This window comes from Thamnophis sirtalis, unplaced genomic scaffold (assembly GCF_051295495.1).
Source record: "Thamnophis sirtalis isolate CommonGarterSnake01/CBP01778 unplaced genomic scaffold, rThaSir2_p1.2 scaffold_15, whole genome shotgun sequence".
Taxonomy (NCBI): Eukaryota; Metazoa; Chordata; class Lepidosauria; order Squamata; family Natricidae; genus Thamnophis; species Thamnophis sirtalis.
Window position 1 is genome coordinate 39,019,090 of NW_028261395.1, and position 26,619 is coordinate 39,045,708.

A 26,619-nucleotide genomic window follows, 5' to 3' on the forward strand; every position below is an offset into this window, starting at 1 on the left:
TACTTGAATGCAACATTTCTTTTTAGGCCTTTTTGTGGCTTTTCTACTTCTGAGGTAGGCACGACAGACCTTAAAGTCTCCAGCTCCGCTTTCCTGCTTGGATGAAATTCAACTGAAGACAATATGCTTCCCTTGGTTTACATTCATCAAACAGTCTTTGGTTTAGTACAGATTGAACTTGTATCTTTTAATTTCTCCAGAATCTTTTTTTTCTACAAAAGGACTGTGTAGGTTGGCACCCGTTTTAAGCAGGGCTGTCATAAATAAAATTAGTTTAGGGTAGCTTGCAATGAATGACAGTTGGCACATAGGGCTGTGGAATTTTTTATTTTTATTTTGCTGGAGTTTCTCTGTTTAACTCTCTTCTTGGATTTTATTAAAATGTGTTTTAAAGCTGGAAGGAAATACTTTTTGTGCTCCAGGATTTAGTTGGACTGGGGGTAGAAAGTGACTTCACAGTATTGTGTATTTTTGTAATAAGGATTAAATGTATACTTTCCAGCATCAGTGAATGTATAGTAAGTATGGCTTGGAAAGATGGGAAATACTCACAGGGGCATTGTAGGAAACGGGCAGTGTTAGTATGTGATGACAACAATCGGGAGTTCAATAGTACCTTTTCTGACTAATGTATTTTGCCAAAAGGCATAAGCTTCTGTGAGCTTCATCGGATGAAGATACTTGTAATTGATAAGGTTCTGTCTCATGAATAATCCGCATAATCAATCTGTCTCCCCCTCCTTTTCTGTCTCTTCCCAATTTAAATTCTTCATCAGTCTAGCTACCCTAGGCTCCTATCAAAGGAAGCATCACTGACAAAGAATATTTCCCTATTAATAAAACACATTTTATATTTGCTTTATTTTAGCTGCCCATCTCAGCAAATGACTCTGGGTGGTTCACAGGTTATATTTATTTATTTAATTTCATTCATTCACTCATTCACTCATTTGTTCGTTCATACCATATATATCATCTCAGCAAATGAGCTTAAGAGTTGTTGGAAAAGGTGCTTCCAGGTGCCTTTTGATTTTTACCCTTGCTTAGCATAGGTTTTGTAGTTCCATTGTGTTTTTCTTGCATATGTCATCAGAAGGAGTAACTGGGTTTGTAGAAGCACAGCAAAGTCTCTCCCTTGTTAAAAAAATCTTCTTTAGCTCAGTTAAGAACAAGAAGCCTGGAATTGCTGCTAAAAACACAAGCACAGCTTTGTAACCTAAATTTTATTTCTGCATTTGCGTTTGGATATGAGGGGTAAATCTGATAAAGGAGCCAGTGGTCAACAGAGAAGAAAAAAAACAGAGTTTGAACTTTGCAGCACCAACCTGTATTAAAGGCGCTGCTGCTTTGCACTGCAGTGAATGCAATTGAGGCTTCCTCCCTGTCCGCAGTGAAGCCTCTGGACTGGTCAAGTGGACTCTTCTGTCAAGGCAAGGCCTAGCTAAGGGTGTGGAGACCGTTAGTGTGGAGACCAGCGGTTGTGACAGTGGATTGAACATGGCCCATTTCTGAATTCCACTTATCAGTTTCCATCCAACTTTCTAAATCGATTCATTTGCAAAGGTTCTCGTTGCAAGGCAGGCTTCACTGAATCAGGCAGGTAATATGTTGCGTGAAGAGCTCAACCCAGTTAGCAGTGGGGATATATTGGGCGAGGGCTGGGGTGTCACTGAGTTGATTCCCTGTGGCCATTGAGAGAGAGAGAGCTATACTCAATTGAGACAGGAGATTGATCTGCTGGAGCAGAGTACTTGAGTGACCCTGCAAAAATGCCTTTCTCTAGTCCATCTCCATTTTTTGCTTTCCAGGTGCTTTCCGTGGCCAAGGGAAGACAGGAAGAAGGACAGGAAGCAGTGGGGTGATGGCAGCAGCTGGGAAATGGAGGGTGGGTAAGCTTCTCCCCGGTGTTGTTTGCTGTGACACACATTCGGAGACTAAAGGCGCTTTCCGTTTTTGGGCAGCTGGAAGGACCAGCAGAGATGTCTGCTCCCCACTTGACTGGTGCAGTCATATGCTGCTGGCAACCAGTGGTCAGCGTTTAGCAGAGTGTCGCGGCCTACCCAGATGCCCGGATTGCAGGTTTCGTTTCTGCGTTTTCAGGAGAGGAAGCTGTATGAAGCTGGTTTGAAACTCAGGGGCTTTCCACTTTCTGGTATGGTTAATAACATTGGGAATGTGATATGTTGCAGGGGCAGGCCACTCCTCTCCCTTTCTATGAACTGCAGCAGAGCCGTCCTTCAGAAGCTTCTGAGGATGCTTCCCTCCACTGCAATGATGGTGGGTTGTTGTAATATAGTTCCTTGTGTAGGTGTGGGTCACGCATGGCCCAGTTCATACCAGGGCATGCAGAGCCACGCTGAACCACACAGGAGAAAACAAACTCCTAAAACGCCATAACATTCTGATCTGCCTTTTTAAAAAAATGAAAATGTATACAACAGTGTGTGTGTGGGGGGGGGGGGGGGAATGTGGGGACAGACAGCCAGGATGCGAAAGCAAGAAAAACGGAAGAGAACGAATGCAGGTAAGAGCCAAGCCTCCCCAGAAGGAGAAAACGTGAGCTGCTGCGGGAGTGAATGGGCTGTGTGAGACAGGTGAACTCGGAAAGCTGTTTTGGGTGCATCCTTTCAGGGAGGCTGAAGGGCTGCTTGTGTCACCGGTGGCTGCCTTGTGGATTGCTGACACCAGCAGGATAAACACGCAGTTTTGGAGAATGGCTGATACGAATCCTTTAGAGGATTTAGAGGCAGCCCATGTCCAGAAGACCTCCGATTATGCAGGCGTGAGTTGAACAGCCAGTTGTATCACCTTGGAGACACTTCTGTATAAAGAAACAGCGTGCTAAGAGATTGCACAGTTGCTTCCTTTAGGACAGTAGTGTGTTTTTTTAGTGGTGGATGCAAACGGTGGGGCTGAACTGCCTCCGTCTGTCTCTATGGGTTTATTTTCATGCCACTTATAACCCTTTTGTGATGAATGAGTCGTATGCTGGAGCTGCTATCTTTTCACCTGGTCCTAGGAAGGAAACTCACTTGCTGGCTGCCTGGTTGGATGACTTTCAGCCAGGAACAAAAGGAGAAGGGAGGCTTCTCCATACCTATCAAGTACTCTTGAAATCCTTTTGGGAAAAAAAATCTGTTCAGGATGCCGTAACAAGGATGGTTGTGTGAAGGAGAGACCATCTCCCCTTGCAGAGACTGAGGCAGCCACATTAGTGGATGGTTCCTTTCTGTTCCAAATATGAGTGTTCATGTTATTTATGTAGTTGAAAACAATTTGACCTCAAATGAGTTGCTGACGCCTTGCTCCAAGGAGGTCTGAGATTTTGGGCAACCAGCACCGGGCCTCAGTGGTGGCATCTGTGTAATGGCCTTTCCCAGAAAGTCCACATTGCAAAAATACTCTCTTACTCTTTACTGATGACCATTGGGATCTTGTTTAGGTATTTCATATCTTTCATTCACGATAAAATTTCCTAATAAAGAAAATCATCACCTTTTGTTAAATAAATAAACACTTCTTGCTTGAGGAATTTTTGAGAGTTTCCAGTTTGGACTGAAATTGAACAGTTCGACTTGTCATGTTTTCGCGTTTTGTTTTTCTTTCTTTTCCCTTTTTGAACTAATCATTAAATATGCAGCCTGGTCAGTTGCGTAAAATGAATGAAAGTGCTTTAGTTTCTCAGGATCCAGGCTGGGGCCCCTGGATTGTGGGGCCAGCCATTTGGAACTTTTCTCTTTCATCGTGGGGTCCTTTGCAATGAACGTGGGTCAACTTTGAACTGTCATTAAAGGAGCTGTTGTAAGCCGAGGACTACCTGTATTGCTGGTGATTTTGCCAGAAAGTTTGAGTTCATTGCCACACACACACACAGACCAATGATAGCTAAAGTCAATATTGTTGTGGTTTTTTTTTCAGAAGCAAAGTGCCATGTTTTTTTTAATTCTTTCGTGGACCTCTTTGGACAGTGGTGAGGAAGCATATCATGAAGAAGTTCTTTGCAATAACTTTGTGCAGTTTAATGAGATAGGAGGAAACTGGTTAGTTGCTAGTTGCATGGATGGTTTAGGTTAGTAGAAAGTGAAGTAGAGGTGCACCCGTACTGGTTGATTAAAGAATCCTCTTATTGCACATCAGCCAGCATATTGTTCAAAGGGACTTTGAGTGACAATCCAACTACACTCCGGTTAGAGTCCCACTGCATGCAATGCCACCTTAATCTTAACCTCAGCAAGAGGAGCCTCTTCCAGTGCATTGTAGACTCCATGAAGCTATTCACTCTGCTTTTTAACAATGAATTTGATACACGTGCAATTTTGCAGGAGTTCTGAACCACCTGGCTGCAGCCAGTGTTTGCATAGCAACATATCCACAACAGACACAGTTTTCCATTGATAGGTGTGGTATGTTTAATATCTTCCTCCTTCGGTTGTAAGTGAAAAGCAACTTCTTTTAATTTCAAGTCAGTGTTTCCTGAGACAGTCCTTTACCAGTTTGCACTAATACTGTGGAGCTGCTGCGCTGTGTTGGCTGCGCTTTTAAAGTTTCTGGGCTTTGTCCAGTTGTGTGTGTGTGTGTGTGTGTGTGATGCTCCACTTCGACTAACATTCATGGTTTTTTTTAATTTCCAATTTAATTTTGCAGAATTAGCTTTTGTTGACCTTTTATTCCTTGATGTCAAACCACATAATGACTTACCTAGGCTTCATTTTCAATAGTTTAAGAACCGAACCAGAAAGGAAAATAAGATTTTCAGGAATGTAATCCAACATGTATATTTATTTACAGTAGGGAGTGTTGTTGTTTTTTTGGAAGGGGGGGGTGTTCCTTACAGTGAGTGACATTCTGTGAAATCGCTTTTCACTGACTAGAGAATTTTAAGTGCATTAATACAATTGCAGGAAACTAGTTTTGAAAGGGTTCCCCGGGGGCATAAATATTGATAGTAATATGAGAACGGGCTTCCGCGAGAGAACCTTTTGCATATTCCTTGAATAATTCCTTTTGGGACACAAAGAAGAGTCGCAAGCGGATGAAAGGACATCCATTGCTGGCTGTTTAGTCTCCCGTGGTTGGTTGGTGGAAGCAGGACGGTTGAATGACACTTCATTGTCAGGCCGGGTCTTACCATATTTTTCGGAGTATAAGACGCACCAAGCTTTTGAAGAGGCACATTTTTTTAAAAAAAGTTTTGCACTCTGCAGACCCCTCAAAAACAGTCCAATGGATTTTTTTTGTCAAAAAAAAAAGGCCATGCATAGCCTTTAGGAGGTTTGTAGAGTGCTCCTGGGGGCTGGGGGTGGTGGTCAAAAATAAGCAACAAAATGGCCCATTTTTTGCTTATTTTTGCCCTCCCTGGCCCCCAAGACCACTCTGGAAGCCTCCTAAAGGCTATGCACAGCCATTTTTGCAAAGGGGGTGGGGTTTTGGGAAGCCAAAAATGCTGTATTCAGTGTATAAGACGCACCCAGATTTTCACCCTCTTTTTTGAGGGAAAAAGGTGCGTCTTATACTCCAAAAAATACAGTAATTATCAGTCAGAGAAAAAGCTGGAGTAAAAGTGGTCTAAGGTGTAAAGAAAGATTTGTTAGCCAGAGTGATGGGTTGGGTTTCTGGCCAGCCATCTCTGGCACATTGTGGCTGAAACGCAGCCTTCCTCACATTTCCCGGTGGTACCCGAGCAGGGCACGTTCCTTTCAGATGGACAATGGCAGTGTTTCTGGCTCTGGGGTGGGCAGTGTGTGGCTCCTGCAGAGGTCTTTTCCTGCCTCGCCACTTGGCAGCCAAGGAGACATCCCCTAAAGAGCCACCAGTTGGTCCTTCCTCCCCCCCACCCTCCCCTCGGTTCCTTTTGGCTCTGCTCCGCCATTCAGAACGCTGGCAGTGGCCAGTGAAACAAAGAGGCTCTTTCAGCCCCAGGCTTTTGTTAATGCTCCCAGCTTCTCTTCCCGGTTCCTAGTCCAATTGTTCCTCCTCAAGCAGTCCCAGGGGCTCTTGGGAAGCAACATTCCCTGGCTGGAGGGGAAGTCCTGCCCCCATCATCAGGGAAGAGTGGAAAGGCCCTGGCTTGAAGTGACCGGTTGGGAAAGGTCTGCCGGCCAGCCTCCCATCAGGGGTGTTCAGGGGCTCCAGCAGCTTTTTTTATCTTGGGCAATTTAGCTTGCTCCCTCCAGAGCTATTTGCAGTGATGCCCAGGCAACACTATAGAATATAGAATATAGAATATAGAATAGAATACAGAATGAATAGAATAGAATAACAGAAGAGGAGAACAGAGTAGAGTAGGTTAGAATTAGAATATAGAATAGAATACAGAATGAATAGAATACAGAATGAATAGAATAGAATAACAGAAGAGGAGAACAGAGTAGAGTAGGATAGAATTAGAATATAGAATAGAATACAGAATGAATTCAGAATACATAATATAGAATAGAATAACAGAAGAGGAGAACAGTAGAGTAGGATAGAATTAGAATAGAATAGAAAGTAGAATAGAATTAGATTAGAAAGAGTAGAATAGAATAAGGAATAGAATTGAATAGAATTCTTTATTGGCCAAGTATGATTGGACACACAAGGAATTTGTCTTTGGTGCATAGGCTCTCAGCGTACATAAAGAAAAATAAAACAGAATACATTCATCAAGAATCATAAGATACAACACTCAGTGATAGTCATAGGTCACTAATAAGCAATCAAATCATACTAGGAAACAAATTAAACAATATAAATTTTAAAGTTTTTTTTCTATCCCAGTCAACAGTTCCCATCACCTCCCACTTGTCATAGCTGGGGGATGATGGGAGTTCTATTCCAGTACATTTCGAAGATGCTGGATTCAACCGGGCTAGTCCTCCCTGGAGCTCACGTTAGCGTAGAAGCCATTTCCCTCTGAATTGAAGGAGGCAGGTCGCTTTGGTGGGTCACCTCCTGGCGAAGCTGTCCTGGAACGGTGTATGGATGGAAGTGGTCCACCGCTGGCCTTCGGACAGCCCTGGATTGTGCTGCGGCTAGGTTACTTTCCTATGGAATATTTGCACTGTGTATCGATGTGAGCAGTGAAGGGATGCTGTGGCTCAGTGGCTAAGACGCTGAGCTTGTCGATCAGAAGGTCAGCAGTTCAGTGGTTCAAATCCCTAGTGCTGCGTAATGGAGTGAGCTCCCGTGACTTGTCCCAGCTTCTGCCAAACTAGCAGTCCGAAAGCACGTAAAAAATGCAAGTAGAAAAATAGGAACCACCGTTGGTGGGAAAGTGTTCTGTGCGCCTTTGGCATTGAATCATGCCGGCCACATGACCATGGAGAACATCTTCGGACAGCACTGGCTCTTCGGCTTTGAAATGGAGTTGAGCACCGCCTCCTAGAGTTGGGAACAACTAGCACGTATGTGCGAGGGGAACCTTTACCTATCGATGTGAGCAGCTTACCTTTTAAAATTCTTCCTTGTTTTCTGAGTGACAAGCTTCTAGTGTGCTCAACAAGGGTGCAAGACAATGTGAGAGTAAATCCAATGGCCTCATCCATCTGTTGACTTCCTGTCATTATGGTTCTCGTTACTGTCCCACCCTTTTTCCTGGAGGGGCCTAGAGCATTTTACAAAACTCTCAATTGAACGATTACCCAGAAAGTCAACAGTCCTTAAAGCGATAAATCAACAGCAGGGAAACCCAATCAATAAGCCAATCTGAATGCAACTCAGTCTGGCCAAAGGGGCAGAGCCCCGCTCTTTGGCAGGTGCTGCTGTCTCCAAGCTCTGGGCCGCATGCCTTGTCTGAGGCTGAGCAGGACAGAGGGATGGAGACGTTCCTCAGGGGGCAGCTGTTGAGATTGTGGCCCTCACCCTGGCATCGTCCAAAGCAAAGCCAGCCCTCTGCCCACGGACTTCGGGCCTGCTCTGTCCACGGATGCCCATATGCCACTAAAGCATCAAAGTATGTGGGCTATGGGACTGTTAAAGCATAGCGTGGACCAAGGGCTGAGCACAACTCCCACTCGTGGGGTGAACAGTTTTTCCTCTTTAAAAAAAAAAAAGTTACCGGCAATCCTCGGCTTATAACCGTAATTGAGTCCCCGGTTTTTGTTGCTAAGTGAAAGGTTCGGGAAGTGAGTTTTGCCTGATTTGGCGGCTCTTTCTTGCCATAGTTGTTACGTGAACTGCTACAGTTAAGTGAGTCACATACAGGGTGTTTAGCGAATTGGGCTTCCCCGTGGACTTGGCTGCTTTAGAAGGTCGTCAAAAGGGAATCGCCTGACCCCAGGACATTGCCACCATCAAAGACACGAGTCAATTGCCAAGCGTCTGAATCTTGTTCGTCTGAATCTTGTCCTCGGGAGGCTTCAGTGGTTGTACGTGTGAAAAACGGTGCTAAGTCACTTTTTTCAGTGCCGTTGCAACTTTGAAAGGTTACTAAACAAACGGTGTGTTGTGTTGTTTGGTGGAACTAAATCACTATCAACAGCATTCTTAATCTAGTGCCTTTCCTTTCCTTTCTCCCTTCCTATCCTTTTCCTTCCCTTTCTTTTCTCCTTTCCTTCTTTTCCTTTTTCCTTTCCTTTTTCCTTTCTTTCCTTTCCTTTTCCTTCTTTCCTCCCTTTCCTTTTCCTTCCTTTCCTTTTTTTAATTTTAGAGAGCTTCTTTATTTATTCCCTCACAGTTATTTATTGCATTTACTCATACAATGTAATTAGCTAAAATAATTCAGCTCCCCCTGGCTTTTAGAAATGGATCCTGAGAGTTGAACTTATTTTTATTTTTTTTAATCATGCCAGGGGACAAGGTTTGTTCCTGGCATCAAGGATGACAGCACGTGGTACCCTGACCCTTCCTCCCAATTTTGAGGGTCTGTTGTGGCCTGCCAGTAGAGCTGGCAGCAGATTCAGACAGTGAGGAGGTTGGGGAGGAACATGGGCCAGTCCTGGAGTCTGGGGAACGCTCTGAGGAGGGCTCTGTGTCGGAGGCAGAGAAGAGGCCAGAGCCATATGCCAGTTATCAGCTGCCTTCGGAGTCAGACATCAGTGAGGCAGATGAACAGCTGGAGCCTGTTCCCAGCGTGAGCATGCGCAGAGTTGCCAGACGACGGGAACAGCTAAGGAACAGTGGTTGACTTGGGAGGAAGGCCACAGATGGACGATGAATGGCCTCTCCCAGAGGAAATAAAAGAGGAGCGAAAGGGGAGTGGAGCTTGCAGGAGGCAATTAGTTCGCTTCATTGGTTCCTGACTCTCAGAGACTCCTTGCCAAGTTCTGCAGATATCGGCCTGGCAGCTCTCCAAGCCAGAGAAGATCTGTGACCGTAAATCCTCCCTTGAAAGACTTTGCTTGGTGGGAATGAGCAGAATTCACAGTCAATTAATAAAAGGGTTTTTTGTTGGGACAAGGAGTTTGCTTCAGGCTCTTGGGGAGCCTCGGTCAGACGACGGTCCCCTTGGTGGAAGTAAATTAATATCCCTGGGACGGGCTTTGTCGGATAGATGTTGCTCTTACGTGGTGGATGAGGAAGCCACACAACCGAATGGCAGGATGGTTTCTCCAGAAGGTGACATTCAGGGAACACAGGTAGTCCTCGACTTACGACAGTTCACTTAGTGACCATTTGAAGTGACAACAGGACTGAAAGGAGTGATTCACATTCAGGCGCTTGACAGCTGACTTGCATTTATGATGGTCGCGGGGTCCCCTGATCATGCGATCCTCTTTTGCAACCTCCTTGGCAAGCCAAGTCCATAGGGGAATCCAGACTTCACCGCACAGGCGGGATTATTCATTTAACAAGTGCCGCAATTCACTTAACGAACATTAAAGTGGGGCCAAACTCAACTCGGCAAAAGGTCTCACTTAGCAACATAAATTTGGAGCTCTATTATTTTGGTTGCAAGCTGACCACCACTTGTTCTTTATTCTCTTTATTAAAAAAGAAGAAAAAAAAAGTCACTTTTGTTTATCTTGTGTTTTTCCCCCTCCTCCGAGCTCACAAACCTTGCGTATTAGTATCATATGTCTGCATTTCAAAGTGCAGAACACACGTGTTTTGCTGTGTCACCGGCCTCTTTTTTTTCAGTGCTGTGACATGTCACATGATGGATTTTTTATTTTTAAGACCTATGCCTGTTTGTTAGCTCAGGTTTCCGTTCAGAAGTCGGAACTGCAGTTTAGTCAAGGGCTTGTTGCGGCTCATAATGGGGTTTTCTCAGTCAGCTGGACGTCCCGTGGCATTGTTTGGGGGAAACAAACCCCTCATTGATCGGGGAAAGTGTACGAGCTGAGGTCGAGATTCCGGGTTCTACAGGAAGTGGGTTTTTCGACGCAGACGTCCCAATTTTCTGCGAGGCGATGTGTGTTAGGTGAGTTTTTCAAAACTTTTGCTGTCTCCTCTCCCCCCCCCCCCCCATCTGCGTTTACATTTTAAACATGAAACGTGTGTTATTTAATGCCCATCGAAAACCTGCAAGGTTTTTTTTTAGGGCAACAAATTGGAGGGACAAAAGAGTGATTCTCTGCTTTGCTTGCTGGGTGTTATTGCATGCCCCAAATTGCGACATTGCTCTCCTCTGAGTTGTGTCAATAACAGCTGTCTCTGCGTTGAACCTGGGAAGGCTGTCAGCAAACAATGATAAAAGGGCTGAAAATCTGAGAAAATTGTATTGTCTGAACCAAGTGATGTTTTAATCCCTCCCTGGGGTGGCCCGTGCAAATCTTCTGAGTCTTCCTCTCTGGCTCTTGTGGGTTGTTAGTTGCGAAGTCGTGTCCAACCCATCATGACCCCATGGACAACATTCCTCCAGGCCTTCCTGTCCTCTACCATCCTCCGAAGTCCATTTAAGTTCACACCTGCTGCTTCGGTAACTTCATCCAGCCACCTCCTTCTCTGCCATCCCCTTCTTCTTTTGCCCTCCATCATTCCCAGCATGAGGCTCTTCTCCAGGGGGTCCTTCTTCCTTCTCATCAGGTGGCCAAAGGATTTGAGTTTCCTCTTCAGGATCTGGCCTTCTAAAGAGCAGTCAGGGTGGATCTCCTCTAGGACTGACCGGTTGGATGCCTTGCAGTCCAAGGGACTCAATGCAGGAGTCTTCTTCTCCAGCACCAGAGTTCAAAGGCCGCCATTCTTTGGCGCTCAGCCTTTCTTATGGTCCACCTTTCACAGCCATCCATTGCAACTGGGAAAACCACAGCCTTGTCTAGAGGCACTTTTGTTGGCAGGGTGATGTCTCTGCTTTTTAGTAGGCTGTCTAGATTTGCCATGGCTTCCCTCCGCAGGAGCAAGCCTCTTTTAATTTCTTGGCTGCAGTCCCCATCTGCGGTGATCTTGGAGCCCAGGAAAATAAAATCAATCACTACCTCCATTTCTTCCCCATCTATTTGCCAGGAATTGAGAGCGCCGGATGCCATGATCTTAGTGTTCAGATCTTGGAAACCTAGTTTATTAATTCAAAGTTGGCCTGTGGAGGTGCCACCACAAAGAAGAGTTTGTAGATGGGCGTGATTCACATGGAATCATTTAGGAAGCTTTTATGTACAGGTTGTCCTCAGCGACCACAATGGAGCCCCAAATTTATGTTGCAAAGTGAGAAATTCCTTAAGTGAGTTTTGTCTGTCCCATTTTACGACTTTTCTTTGCCAAGTGAATTGCTGCAGTTGTTAATTAGTCACACGGTGGTTCAGCGAATCTGGCGTTTCCCCGTGGACTTTTCTTGTAAGTCATTGTTTTCCAATGGCGTCACTTTGGATGATCACTAAGCAAAGTTGAGGACTACCTGTATTCTGTACTTTTGGAAAGCTAAGAATTTCAACCTCCATAACTTAAGGAGGTGTGGGGAAAGAGAATACCAGGCTTGTTAATTTTGTGGCGTCCGTGGCCATCTATTCTTCTGAGGCAGAGCAGTTACAGGTAGCTGGGTCTTCTGTTTGGTGTCTATTATGAGCCTTGGTGGCGCAGTGGTTAGAGTGGAGTAGTGCAGGCTCCTTCTGCTGACTGCTGGCTGACTGCAATTTGGCAGTTCAAATTTCACCAGGCTCAAGGTTGACTCAGCCTTCCGTCCTTCGGAGGTGAGTAAAATGAGGACCCAGATTGTTGGGGGCAAGAGGCTGACTCTGTAAACCAATTAGAGAGTGCCGTAAAAGCAACTGTAAAGTGGTATGTAAGTCTAACTGCCCTTCCTTCCTTCCTTCCTTCCTTCCTTCCTTCCTTCCTTCCTTCCTTCCTTCCTTCCTTCCTTCCCAATAGTTAGAATACAATATTGCAGGCTAACTCTGTCTACAGCCAACAGTTAGATCCTGATCGGGCTCAAGGTTGACTCAGCCTTCCATCCTTCTGAGGTTGGTAAAATGAGAACCCAAATTGTTGGGTGGCAAGAGGCTGACTCTATAAACGGCTTAGAGAGAGCTGTAAAAGCAACTGTGAAGCGGTGTATAAGTCTTAAGTGCTAGTGCTATTTATGCTTTTAGCTTTGAGGCGTCTCCCAAGTCCATAAGCCGAAAGGACAACTTTTGATATTTGGATAACAAACCTTGGTGCGTTTGAAAAAGATTGAATCCCTCCCGTCATGTTTTTGCCTGGCTCATCGGCTGCTTACCCAGAGACCGATCAAAGCGTTCTGTGTATTCCTGGCTAGCCTCTTGTGTCATTCCCAAGAATGTGGGGGAAAGCCTGTAGATTCTCCTCTGAAGCCCTGGTTAGTGAGTCTCAGGCATCTTTTAAAAAGAGATCAGCATCTTAACAAGCAGCAAAGAAAATTCCCAACAATCTGGTCGCCGATGATTTCCTGGGGATATTTTTCTAGGGCTTTGAAAAGAATCCTCCAGTCCTGCACTTACCTGCAGTTCAGAGGGCCTACTCTGGATTGTGACAGCACTTTTAATAGTTTATCTGGGGCAGCTGATTTAAATGCACGTTGGTCAGTTTATTAATTCTAGTTCCCAGAACTGTGAGGAGGAACAAAAGGACAGTTAGTGGGGGGAAAACCACCAGTGAGGAAATGCACGCTCCGTTTCTGTGCCCTTGGGCAGAACGTGCCAGGCGACTGGAAGGGACGCTGTGCCTGTGCTACTTCACGAATACCCTGTTTCCCCAAAAATAAGACCTCCCCAATCAGGCTTTTGAACACATGCGCTAAAATAAGCCCTCCCCGAAAATACTGCAACGCGGCACTAGCCATGAGGTGGCCGCACTCGCTGTCTCCTGCACCTCAAAAATAATAAGACCTCCCCGCTTATTTCGGGGGTGGATGGTCAAAAGAAAATACGACACTCTTATTTGGGGGGAAACACGGTAAATGTTAGTTTTCACTTATGTGCAGGAACTCTTGTTGCAAACTTTGTTCTGGCTCCTGTGTGGATGTCACAGTTCGTGGCATCGGCTTCTCCTGAATTAAGAGGCCGACTTCATTAGAAGAAAAAAAAATTGTTCGTAGAAAACATACTTATCCTTCAATGTTGTGGTGGGTTTTTTTCTCCCCTTTTTCTTCCTTAACTTGTTGTTTTGCAGAATCCCCCGGGGTCCTGTACAACAGCCCCTGGAGGATCGGATCTTCACTCCCACCGTCTCGGCTGTGTACAGCACGGTAAGGAGAACACGCAAACAGCTTTTCGCCCACAGCTTTTTTGGTGGGGTGGGGGAATCCTCTGATGAGTGAGAGGAGCCTCACCTACAGACAATGAGCAGGTGATAGCTTCAATAACAGGCCTCCTCCCGCACGATTCCCTTCACGTAAAACTCCGAATGAGTAGGTATTTGTTTGTAAACATTTGCAAAATGATAACAAGGACAGGAGGGTAAGTCAAAATTGGACCCCCTGTCAGTGGATGAAGTGATTTGAAACCCTCTCTTCATCCGGCTCTCTGCACCCTCCAACTTTTGGAGAGCGATGCTTGGTTCAGACGACGTCTTTCAGCTCCCCCTTGTGTCAGGGGGAGATCCTGCAGAACTGGATTCCTTGGGATCGAATAGGAATCAGCTATCAGAATAGGAATCAGCTATCAGAATAGGAATCAGACACCGCAAAAGTGTCAGAGATTTCGTAGTGTGACTATTATTATGAGATAAACCCAGGAGCAAAACACAGCACACAGGCTTTACACAATTAATAGAGGGTTATATACAAATATATACAGACATATACATGGTAGATAAATCCCTTACTACCCAGCTACGGACACAAGGAGAGAAATGAGATACACGACGAGAGAGAGAGAGAAACGCCCTCTAATGGCCACCTCTTAAAATGGTAAATGACATGTGTGGACCCCACCAGAGTCTTAAACTGGCGATACCTGTATTGCTGAATCATCCTCATTGCATCATCTTACAGATTACAACCTTACATCAGATGGCAGCTATTAAATCCTCATTACCTGACAAAAAGATACCGTTGGCGGGGTGGTGGTGTCAGTCTAGGTTTGAGTTTTGGAGGAGGATCAGTAGGAGGCTGCCCAGGGAAGGAAGAGCCAGAGGAGAAAGGATTCCCGCCTTGGTCTTCAACCCAGGGTCCTATTGGAGCAAGGCTTCCAAGCACAGGGGAGAGTTCCTGCTTGCAGGGAGAGTCCGTCCCCAACCGGAAGAGAATTAGGAAGGCTGTTCCAGCCACAGTCCTTTTTCCACGAGAGATGTGGGTCAGGAGGCCAATCCATTTTACTATGAGCCATTGCTGAGCCTGGGGACATGCTGCATTGTTAAGAAGTATATCAGCATCGGGAAACCAGCTGGGTAGGAATAAATGTAATTGCCAACATTTGTTTTTCAATTAATACTTTCCTTCGAGTGGATTAAGTGAAACTGCTGATGGGAAAGTGTGTGGAAATTAAAAAAAAAACAAAAAACAGTACAGCTTTTCTTACCTCTTTGTATCCAGAGACCTGGGTACTTGTTTGAAAGTTGACCTTAGACTCTCTTTCCCATTTATTTGCAGGAAAGGATGGGATTGTCTTGTAGGTGGTACTCATTGGTTTGGGTTTTCACTAGTAGCCGGTATTTCCCAAATGGAAGAAGTTCTTTTACTAGAAAAATGAATTTAGTTTAGTTTAGTTTATTGTCACTGCACCTCGTACAACAAAATTAAATGTCATCTTCAGTGTACATTATAACTATAAAAATAAAAACACAAACACACCTCCTTCACATGCTGTATAATTGAAATTGAAAACCCCTGATATTGCATTAATATTGCACTATACCCTAGAATTCAATATAGTTACTGCCCTGGGACAGAAGCTGTTTTTCAGCCTATTTGTCCTTGTTTTTATTTACCGGTACCGTCTGCCAGATGGTAATAGTTCAAAAAAGGGGGGGGGCAGGGTGAGATGGATCTTTAAGAATGTTTTGAACTTTTTTAAGGCAGCGGGAACTATAAAGCTCTTCCAAAGAGGGGAGAGGGGCAACCATGATCCTCTGGGCAATGACCTTGACCCTCTGGAGCGCTGTCCTATTTGCCACTGGGCAATTGGCAAACCAAATACGGGCAGTAAGTTGAAATACTCTCAATGGTGCAGCGGTAGAAGGTCACCAGCTGTTTTTCATTTAGTTGTCATTTCCTGAGAAGTCTCTGGTAGTATCATCTCTGCTGGGCGCTTTTGACCAGTGCTGCAATGTAAGCGCCCCAGGTTAGGTCCTCTTTTTATTACGACACCCAGAAACTTAAAACTGGCCACTTGCTCCACTCGGTTTCCATTCAATTAAATTATTTATAATTTAATTAATATGATTAATATATTAATATAAGTAATGATATTCAATTAAATATAATAGCAACGTTAAAAGGGCCATTTGCTCTCTTCCTTGTAGATAGAAAGGAAATGATCAATGTTGATAATTTGAGAATGGAATGCAGCCCAGAACTGCATCCTGTTAGAGCAGGGGTCGGCAACCTTAAACACTCAAAGAGCCACAAAGATCCTAACTGGAAGCCCCCCCCCCATTCAATTCTGGAGCCGACCAGAAATCCGGTTCCCCCACCATAGAGTCTCCTCCTAGCGTGGCGTCCTTTTTCCTCTACCTCTCCTAACCGAAAGCCCTATCAATTGTGGAGCTGACAGGAAAACCCGCCCCTTGCCTTAGAATTTCCCCTGGCGTGACAGGGAGCCGCAGCAGAGGGATGAAAGAGCCACATGCAGCTCCAGAGCCGCGGGTTGCTGATCCCTGTGTTAGAGGAAGGTATCACATGGAAATGAAAAACAAAATGACCCACAAAATGGGCAGATGCCCTTGGTGAGCATCTTCCCCGTTCACATGGGGTGCAAGCTAATATCCCCAGAGGTTTCCCTGCCTCCCGCTGGGTTAGCCTGAAAGATGGAGCCAGACCAGGGCTGATGGGGAAGATGGCTGCGGTGGGGCTCTCTCTGTTGTGAAGAGGAGGCCTCTCCCAGGGAGGGCACCTCTTTCTCGAGCTAAAGCCCCCAGGCTGCCGAGGGAATTGGAGCTCTGCTTTCTCCCACCGAAGGGTTGATCAAAGAAGATGGTAATCTGTCTCTTGCCTCTTTAGAGCCCACTTTGCGTTGCTGCCTTTGAAACAAGGGCGTTAATTAGATGGCGGATAGGATGTGTCCCCGGTCTTTTTATCTTTAAGCCTCAGTTTTGATCATGGATCATCTCAGTTTAGCCAAGATTGGCGAGAGTTCCTTTCTGTGGATTTTTCTGTCCATTTACTCACTCCCTTGCAGCCGTGTCTCACTCAGGCTTCCGAGAGTGGGCCTTGACTTTCCTCTCCCACCCACGTGGGCTGGCCTTGTCTCCACCCACGGCCAGGCGGTTATTAGTGGCTCTCTTCCTTTGTGAAGAAAGAACCCAGTGCCATTGAAGGGGCCCGGGAGTTTCCCCCCCAAGCCTTTTTTGTCTACAGAAGAGACCCTTAGTTTTTCTCTTGTTGGGTGAAAGTGATCCATTAAGGGTATAGCTCTTTTTCTCCTACCTAGGATCAAACAGGTCCTTGGGAATCTTATCTGGAGTCAGATCCACTAAACCAGCAAACTGTGGCTCTAGAGCCGCATATGGCGCTCTCATCCCTCTGCTGTGGCTCCCTGTTGGCTCCACAATTGATAGGTTTTTCAGTTAGGACAGGTAGAGGAAAAAGGGACACTGTGCTAGGAGGAGACTCTATGGTGGGGGAACCGGACTTCCGGTCGGCTCCAGAATTGAACGGTGGGGACTTCTGGTTAGGACTTTTGTGGCTCTTTGAGTGTTTAAGGTTGCCGATCCCTGCACTAAAACATAAATGTGCGGTTTTCCAGCTCCTCCAATGAGCCCAAGCGATGGACTCCCATTGCCCAGGATGCTTACTTTGTGGAGACAGTCCTACTCCGTTGTGGTTTCACTAACAGCTTATCTCCTCGCAGGTTACGCAGGTGGCAAGACAGCCAGGCCCTCCTGCCCCCTCCCCTTACTCTCCTCATGAAATAAACAAGGGGCATCCAGCCCTTGCTGCCACACCCCCCGGACATGCCTCTTCCCCTGGTCTCACTCAGGTAAGATCGGAGGCTTCTCGTTCGGGGATTTGAGTTTTGGCTCCCCAAAACCCGGGAGGGGGGGGGTGTCAGGCTGGGCACAGGAGGTGGGGGGGGGGGCTAGCGGGGCGGGACACCTTCCCCCGACCACATCTGGATTGCTCAGGGAGCATTTCACACTCTTCACCCTCCCACCCACTCCAAAACCTTGTTTCATTCGAGGTTTCCTTTTGGCTAACAGATGGTGGTTTGATTCCCCTCTCTGTATGCGCCTCGTTTTCTTTTCCTGTCAGAAGCCATTCCCCCACCCCCCACCCCAAGAAAAGCATAGAGAGAAGAAGGGTTGCAGCGGTAGCGCTTTAAAAAGCAGCAGCAGCCTCCGCCATGATGGCAGCTTAGAGTAAACCAAAGCCCGCCAGAAGCTGGAGGCAGGCACTGGGCAGCCATGGATGCTGGTTCAGGATGGCTTGTCTCGAACACAGATTCCCTCCTCGGATGGGTTTTTTAGCAGCTCTGGTCTCTCTAGCTGGAGTTTGGGCCCAGAGGATTGAGCTGATGTCATGCAGGAACAAGGTGGCCTTCGTCTCCCACTGCGGCCATGGCTCATGGGGGGGGGGTGCGTTTTTGGGGGAGGGGGGATGTTTAACTTCTGAACCCAGCAGCGGTGGGCCTGGCAGCCTACTAGGACAGATTAATAATAAATGGAAAGAAAAAGAAGAAGATAGTTTAGTCTTGCGGAAGCTCCTGAGAACGTCCTGGACCGGCCGCTGTGACAAACCAGTCCCTCTCCTTGGCTGTGTTTGTGCCCCCACCTCTCCGTCTTTTGGGGGTTCTCCTGATGTCCCTGAGGAACGGCCAGCCCACCTTCCCCACATGCAACTCCTGGGAAAATTGCACGACCCTCTCTTGAGCACCCAAATCTGCTTTCTGAGAGGCCATTTCCCCTTCATTTCGTTTCTCCTGATTTCTAATCTGAACCAACGTGGCTGACCCAGCCTTTGGGAAGAGGAATCCATTTGCTGGGCTTCTGCCCGTCCGGCTGGATTTTAATTTGAGACAAGAGGGCGCCCTCTTCCCCCCGCGCAGGCCTGTCCCGTTCATCGGGCGGATTGTCAGTAAAAGGGGCGCTTCTTGTTCCTTGATCCAAATAATGGTTAATCTTGCCTTTCTCTCTCTCCTCTCCCCTCCTTCCCTTCCCGTGTCAGGCCTCTGCCGTCCCTGCTCGCCCTGCAGTTGTGGGGTCAGCTGAAGAGTGGGACAGTGGGTCACATCGCTTTCATTCTAAGATCCTTTCCTAAACGTGCCGGAGAAATGTACAGCTAGTCCTCGACTTACAAACACAATCGAGCCCCCCAAAATTACGTTGCGAAGCAAGATGTTTGTTAAGTGAGGTCTGCCCCATTTTACAACCTTTCCTTGCCACCTTCCTTTGTTAAGGGAATCGCTGCAGTTCATAAGTTTAGTAACCCACTTGGTTAGTGAACACGGCTTTCCCATTGACATGGCTTTGTCGGATGGTCGCAAAAGGGGATCGTGTGACCTGGGGGCCCCCCCAGCAACAGTCATAAACATGAAGCGGTTTGCCTAGCCTCTGAACGTTGATTCCCTGACCGGGGGGTGGGTGGGTGGGGGGGCTGGAAAAGTCGGGAAAATGTGAAAAACTGTCCTAAGTCACATTTTGCGGCGGCGTTGTAACATTGAACGGTCTCTAAATGAACAATTGTAAGTTGAGAACTACCTGTACATCAGGGGTGGTATTCACTTACCGTATTTTTCAGAGTATAAGATGCACCAGAGTATAAGACGCACCAAGATTTTGAAGAGGCAAATTAAAAAAAGTGTTTGCGCTCTGCAGACTTCCCAAAATGGCTCGTTTTTCATGAAAATGGGCCCGTTTTTGTCAAAAAAAAGGGGCCTGCATAACCTTTAGGAGGCTTTTAGAGTGCTCCTGGGGGTGGGGGAGGGACAAAAACACCAAAAAACAATATTTTTTACAAAACCGGGCCCATTTTTTTTGTCAAAAAAAGGACACGCATAGCCTTTAGGAGGTTTATAGAGTGCTCCTGGGGTCTTGTGGTAGGGTAAACACGGGCAAAAAACAGCCAATTTTTCGCTCACTTTTGTCCTCCGGAGCACTCTATAAGCCTCCTAAAGGCTATGCATGGCCATTTTTGGGGTTTGGGGAGCCAAAAATGCTGTATTCGGTGTATAAGTCGCACCCAGATTTTCAGCCTCTATTTGAGGGGAAAAGGTGCACCTTATACTCCAAAAAATACGATAGTTGAATTATAAATTGTGCTTTGGCTCGAAAACCTGCCTAAACGGGATGGCTTAGAGCCGGGATTACCACTACCAGCTGAATACCACCTCTGCTCCTGTTGGCGTTAAAGTCAGTGCTGTGCCTGTTCTGTTGCAGATGCCTTGGCGAGTTGATCCCAGGAAGGAATCTGAGCCCCTGGTCTCAGTCGATTGATGGGGGTCTCTCCCCCTTTGCCATTTCTCTGGAGAGTGTTGATATGCTCTGTCCAAAAGATGTCTCAGCGCCTTCAGTTGCCCCTTTCACACACACACAAACAGACACGGCTGGAGAGCTAGCGGATGGCTTCTTGGAAAAAAGAGGGGAGGGGCTGCCAATAGGGGCTTAAGGAAATGGCCTCCCCCCCCAGCAGTTTAGAGACAAGATGGACTTCCTCTAGATGGGGGGGGGGTTATTGGGGGTGGCCCTGGCACTTAGGGTCCCAAGGAAAGCTGGTGGAGAAATAGCTGTGGGGTCCCCGCTGTGGGTTGATGTTCACTATCAAGAGGAGGATGATTATTTCTGAAAAGCTGAATTTGCTTTTTGTGCTTAGTAGTTGGCGAAAAGGAGAGCCCCCTCTCCCAGGACATGCAACCCCACCCCCCCAGAGATCCTGCAAAGCGATTGGAGGGGAGAAGATGCACTTCCCCTTTTGCCCGTCTTCCTTCTGCCCTTCTTACTCTCTCTGTCTCTCTCTCTCTCTTGTCTCTCTCTCTGTGTGTCCCCTGTCGCTTTCCTCCTCTGTCTGTCTCTCTCTTTCTCTCTCTCTCTCTCTCTCTCACTCTGTCACTCTCTTTCACTCTCGCTCCAGCAGCCAGGAGGGAGGAGGGACAGAAGCTTTCCACCCCACCCAAGAGCCAGCAGTCTTTTTGAAGATCCAAGGGAACTGGTGCAAAGGATTCTGGGATGTGGGATGGTGAGTCACAAGAGGAAAAAAAAAAGTCCAGTGATGCCCACTGGACCAGCCTGGTCTCGAATTTTGTTGTGTGGACACATACACCTCCCCCCCCCTCCTGCAGACCCGCAAGGGGGTGTGTGGGGAACTCCACAGAAGTTTGTGCAGGCCCTGTAACTTTCGGATACGGAGGACAGGTCGGCATTTTGGGCTGGGAGGCATCTGGTCGCCTCCGGGTAATTTTGGGCCGTGCTGTTGCTCAGCCTTGGGAAGCGTAAAGTCCAGAGGTTGCCCATGAAATTCCGAGCAGGATGGGGGAGGCCTTCTCTTTAGAAGGGGGCAGCTGGTTGCATTCCCCAGCCTTGGCATTAACTGTCCTGGCGAGAGCGGTGGGTTCTCCGTTTCCCCCACTAGCCTCGGTTCTGAGCTCCCCAAAAAGGGAACTTGGAAGACGAAGAAGCGTTTTGCTGCACCCTCGGGGACTGGGCAGGGAAAGGCATTGATGGTGCAAACCGGACTTCGTTTGCTGCCCAAAAAGGAAGATAAAGAGAATCAGCCTGGTGTGAGAAAAATGGCCTCGAAGAATTCAGTGTTCTCTGTGTGCGACCCCAGGGGGCCCTGTCCTTCGCAGCCTTTCCCCCTTTTCAGGGAGATCTCCGAGGAAGGAGAGAAGGAGAGAAGGAAAACCCCCTCCTCGTTGCTTATCCCATTTCTGCAATTCCAGAAAATAGACTTCCTCCCTGTTTGGGCTCGCGGTTCCAGTTGGTGGCATGAATCCGTTGGCAGACGGAAAGCTGCTTTCTTGGTTGTCGTGAGCCGTGGGTTGGAAGCCTGCTTGTTTTAAGTCCGTTCCCAAATCCAGAAACCCTGGGAAGTGAGGGTCCGTCTCAAAACATTTGGGTTCCAGCTGCCTTTTCAAAGCTGCCTCGACAAAGTTCTCTCCCTCCCGTCTTGTGGGACTTAAACACGTAATAGAAACACTTGGATGATTTGGCGAGAGAAAGTCTGGCGGCCCTTAATGCTAATCAGGAACGGCGAAGGAGGTGCTCCCTGGTGGGGAATTTCAGCTTCTGGATAAATAAGCCCACCCTCCCCAAATCTTCTTTGGCCTGGCTTTCTGCGGAAATCTGACAGGCTCTTCACCTTTATCTGTGTTCCCTCCCTCATTAAGGAAAAAAAGAGCCTTTGAGATGTAAGCTTCACTAATTGCTTTAAATCAGATTTAGGGGGAAGTGCAGTCATGTTCCATCTCCCCCCCCCCCCGAATAAAACTAGCGCTTCCATCATTTGCTTGCAATCATTTTTAATCTAAAACGTCGTCGTCTCTCAGCAGGCTTCCATGGGTAAAACGTGGGATCAAATCCCAGAGTAATTTGTCCTGCTAGGCTTAAAGAAGAGCCCAATCCAGATTTGTTTTCCTCCCCCCCCAAGTTGCTGGAGATTTTTCAGGGAGTCCCGACCAGTGTTCAGGAACCTCTGCTCTAAAGGGGCTCAATGGCTAAGACGCTGAGCTTGTCGATCCGAAATGTCGGCGCATTTCGAACCCCTAGCGCCGCGTAACAGAGTGAGCTCCCGTTACTTGTCCCAGCTTCTGCCAACCTAGCAGTCCGAAAGCATGCAAAAAAAAAAAAAAAAGTAGAAAAAATAGAGGCCACCTTTGGTGGGAAGGTAACAGCGTTCCATGCGCCTTCGGGTGTTGAGTCATGCCGGCCACGTGACCACGGAGACGTCTTTGGGCAGCGCTGGCTCTTTGGCTTTGAAATGGAGATGAGCAGCACCCGCTAGAATCAGGAACGACTAGCACAACTAGCTGTTGTGCTTGTCAGCCTCCTCAAAATATTTTGTGTGTAATTTAGAAATCCCCTTGGGAGGAGAAAGCGACTTGATTTCGTTCATAACGTGGTCGAAAAGGGATACATTTTCTTGTCTCCTCCAAGAGAGAGAGAGAGAGACTCCTCTAAGGGAGTCTGAGCCCTCCTATGCTTCCCAAGCCTTGGGAAACATTCAGAGGGCTGTAGGTTCACGTCCCCGGTATCTGAGGCAGTGTTCTCATGTCCTAGGGTTACCTGAAAAGTCACATTCGCTGAGTTTTGGTTCGGCTTTTTATCACTAAAGGACACGGAGAAAGGTTTTCCTTTCCATAAATAGCCAAGGGAACTCTTGATGGAGAAAGGAGAGGCTTCCAGGAGCTTTAGTGCCATGGCATTCTCCCACAGAGAGAGGTGATGGATGGTCATTGAGCGAGCTGTTTTGGCAGCAGCTCTGCAAAACCTTTCTGAATTGAGCTTCTTCAGTGGCATGGATCACAGCAGGTAGTCAGGCGCGGTTCAGGAACTCCCGGCATTTGTGGACAGCGGAATTAAATCCCAAGGGGTGTGAACGCTGGCTTCGCAGCGGACGGTGTTGACCTGCCCAGCCCAGCCCAGCCCGGTGTGTGACTTCTGAGGCAGGCCTGAGCTGAGAGAGGGGTGATTCGTTGGCTCTGCTTGTGAGATATTGTTTGAATGCAGTATTGCAAGCTAACTCTGCCCCACTGCCTGGAGTTTGATCCTGACTGGCTCAAGGTTGACTCAGCCTTCCGAGGTTAGTGAAATGAGGATTTAGATTGTTGGGGGCAATATAGGCTGACTCTGTAAAACTGCTTAAAGAGGGCGATAAAGGCACTGTGAAAGCGGTATATCAGTCTTATTGCTTTTGCAGGGTGGAGGGTGCTTGGCAGGGCCAAGAGACTTCTGGCACGGTAGAGTTGTGGGCATTTCCATTACGCTGGTGCTGCTGAGATTTGGAAACGAAAGTGCTGCCTGTGACTCAGCATTTTGTAATACATACACACACACACACACACACACAGAGTGATGCAACAGAATTATGTCTCTTGTTTATTTCCAGCTTAGCTAGGAGTGTGGAGATCTTGTTGCACAGCAGGCCTAGTGGCTATCAACTAGTTTGGCAAGCCGGTAAAAATAGTTCTTGCTCTTTGGCTGACTTGAGCGGATAGACTTGAGAGGGCTTTGTGGCGAGAAAATTCCTGAGAAGCTGAAGCATACTGGGGGTTCCTTCTGTGGGCTTCCAACGCTCGGGTGCCACAAGTTCCTCTTTGTGACCCTGACTTTCCGTCCTTTCACTGTTTTGGTGAGTGCTTGAGCATGGTCAAATTGGGTTACTGCTCTGGGGAATGAACAGACCAGGGTTCGCTGCTGCCACCTGCTTTTTAAGGCCCGAGCAGAGCAGACTAGCCAGCTTAAGAGACGTGGAAAGTTTTCTTCCGGCCTTCCCTTGAGTAGCACAGGGCTCTCCTTTAGTTGGCCACCCTAGTTTAACGGAGGATTTCCTGCCCACTCCTGATGGCACAGTTGAAGTGGCTTCTGCTTTCAGGGGGAAGAGAAGATGACAGCTCACCCAGATTGGTTCCTGCCTCCGATATTTTGCCGCTTGTTGATATAGTCGAGGCAAAAGCCCAATCGGATGAGCATTTTGGTTTATTAAGTAGTCACGAAGAATAGTAGGAGGCCGTGTTGATGAACCTACGGAACGCGTGCTGGTAGCGGCACGCAGAGCCACTCTGTGCGGGACGCGCGGCCTCGCTGGCTCCTCTTCCACGTTCTTGTGACCGCATGCGCGCTGGCCAGCTGGCTGTCACGCATGCGGCAGCGCTGAAACCTGGAAGATCAGCATTCTGCCAGGCATGCATGCGCTGGCACCCAAACTTCTGGGTTTCAGGTGTGCGCATGCACGACGGCCAGTTGTTTGTTGGGCGCGCACATGCGCTGAAAACTGGAAGTTCGGGTGCCAGCGTGCGCATGCATGGTGGGACGCTGCTCTTCCAGGTTTTGGCACTCCCGCATGCCCGAAGGCCAGCGAGGCTGCGCATTCCAGGCGGGATGGTTCTGCGTGCTATTTCCGACATGCAGGTTGGCACGCGATGACGTAAAAGATCAGCCTTCACTGGTATGATGCCTCAAGTCTCATGGTTAATTGCTTCGTGTGCAGCATGGCCCAGGATAAGAGACTGCTATCACAGCCTCATGTGTGACACAATTTGAGTCTCCTCAAATAGTAAAACATTTAGGCACTTGTATGATCACCGGTTCTCACTCTTGTTAACCTAGCTGCTCTTGGAAGAGTTGACTCCTGGTTCTCTTGTCTGAGGTGCTCGTGGCAGGGGGGGGGGTAGACTCCCCTCTTGCCCATCTAAAATTCGTCCCCTCTTAACGTCGAATGGGTTGTCAGGGTGTGCTTGAGATGATGGGGAGGCACGGCCAGAAAGCCAGCCCAGGGGCAATAAGGCGAATAAGGGTCCAACGAGTGATCTCTGTCTGCCTGGAAGACTCTGTGGGAAGAGCAGGATTCTCAGCCTGCCTGGGGTGGGGTTGGGGCTTGTCTGGAATTCCGGGATTGCAGGACCCTTCTTTTCCTGCTTTACGATGGAACGATCTCCCTCCTTTCATGGCCAGAGTCTGCTGGAACCGGGGAGTCCCGGGAGGTGGATAGTTGCCAGTCAAGAGTCCACGCAGGGAGGGATGGGTGGAAATCCCGGCTCCATCCCTTTGCCAACATTGCTTTCTCTTTTCTGTGGCAGGCTCCGTACCCCGCGGGACAGAACGCCGCACCCACCACGCTGGTGTACCCCCAGGCCCCTCAGGCGATGAGCACGCAGCCTCAGACCCGCTCTCCGGTAAGAAAACAGCCCCTCTGGGCTCAGCATGTCCTTTCAGTCCAACAGAGGCTCTGGCCTCTTCTCGCCTCCCCTCCTGGCGTGGCTGCTGCTGCTGGCAGAGGAGAAGTGGGGAAAGGACTCAAGACTGAGCTCTTTGGAGCTCTGCTCCTCTTCTCCGGGCTCCGTGCATTTCTGCCCCTGTCTCTTTGTGATCCTTGTTGTCACGCTGCAGTGTAAATGCGACACCCTCTCCTCCCCTCCTCCTCCTTCCCCCCCCCAATGAATTCTTGCTCAGCACCTTTGGGGGGCGGGGTTGCAAATGACGTGGCAAGAAGAGCTTGGTGCCATCGCCCTGCCCCATATCCTGGTGATCCTCTGCCATTTTGCACCATAAGTCTGGGCCAAACGGACGGCTAGCTGTCGTGATAGAGATGGAAGCTGTCCGTCCTCTGCCCTTGCTCGCCTCTCTCTCTCTCTCACACACACACACACTCACACAGACACACACAAACACGCACCTGTGGGGCTGTGAGACAGAGGAGTTGTAGGAGCTCTGCGCCCTTTGCTTCCAGCTGCCTGCCTGCTCTGGCTTTCCAAGGTAGGGAGGGACCCTCCAGTTAGTGCTTTCCTGAAGGCAGCCCCTCTCCCCCAACGCTGAATCCAGTTTTGATCTCTGGTGAGCCCGTTTCAAAGGACTTTGTTAGAAGGGAGCAAAAGTAAGGATCGGTGGCTAGAGGAAAAGGAGTGACCTGCCTGAGGAGTCCCTTCTCTAAATTAGTTTTCTTGACAGCCCGGCAGAGCAGTGCCCATCCCTTGCCTTGGCCCCTGGAAGCGGAGGAAGGTTTTGGAACAGAGTCCGGTTTACAGGTCCTTGGCGGGAAGAGGCTGGATAAAATACTACCTTGTAAGCAATATGACAAACTGTACTCCTTCGTGCAGACAGTCAGTCGTGCCCCATGGCACTGCTTCCATTCTGTTGCCCCACCCACACCCACCCCTTTTTGGTTTTTTTGTTTTTTTAAATTTCCTCTCCCATTGTTGACTGATCTACAGAAAAGCCCTGATCTCTCCTTTTGGGTGAGGGTGGGGCGCGTTTTTAACATCTGCTCAGGTTGGCTCTCCTGACACCTGGCAGGCTCAGACCTATTGATCTCAGGGCAGGGAGATCTGGAGGCAGAGCTGCCAACTCAAAACTAGATGCCCCAGTGGTGAAATTCAACTTTTTTTACTACCGGTTCTGTGAGCGTGACTTGGGGTATGTAGCAGGGGAAGGATATTGCAAAATCCCCATTCCCACTGCACTCCAGGGAAAGGATACTGCAAAATCCCCATTCCCTCCACA

General features: G+C 47.9%; 1 protein-coding gene across 15 annotated transcripts in view; it reads left to right on the forward strand.

The window, feature by feature from the left end:
• EIF4G3 (eukaryotic translation initiation factor 4 gamma 3) overlaps positions 1–26,619 on the forward strand; it is a 66,616-nt gene that overhangs the window by 1,926 nt on the left and 38,071 nt on the right. For 6 of the 15 annotated variants that reach the window (XM_087702000.1, XM_087702004.1, XM_087702007.1 and 3 more), the window contains exons 2-6: positions 13,483–13,558; positions 17,322–17,450; positions 20,537–20,641; positions 25,200–25,295; positions 26,068–26,181. In XM_087702000.1, coding sequence (XP_087558126.1) covers positions 13,483–13,558; positions 17,322–17,450; positions 20,537–20,641; positions 25,200–25,295; positions 26,068–26,181 — 520 coding nt within the window. Of the gene's footprint in view, positions 1–9,986; positions 10,343–13,482; positions 13,559–17,321; positions 17,451–20,536; positions 20,642–25,199; positions 25,296–26,067; positions 26,182–26,619 lie in introns of those variants that run through there. The other 9 variants (XM_087702008.1, XM_087702009.1, XM_087702010.1 and 6 more) reach the window with 5 other exon arrangements.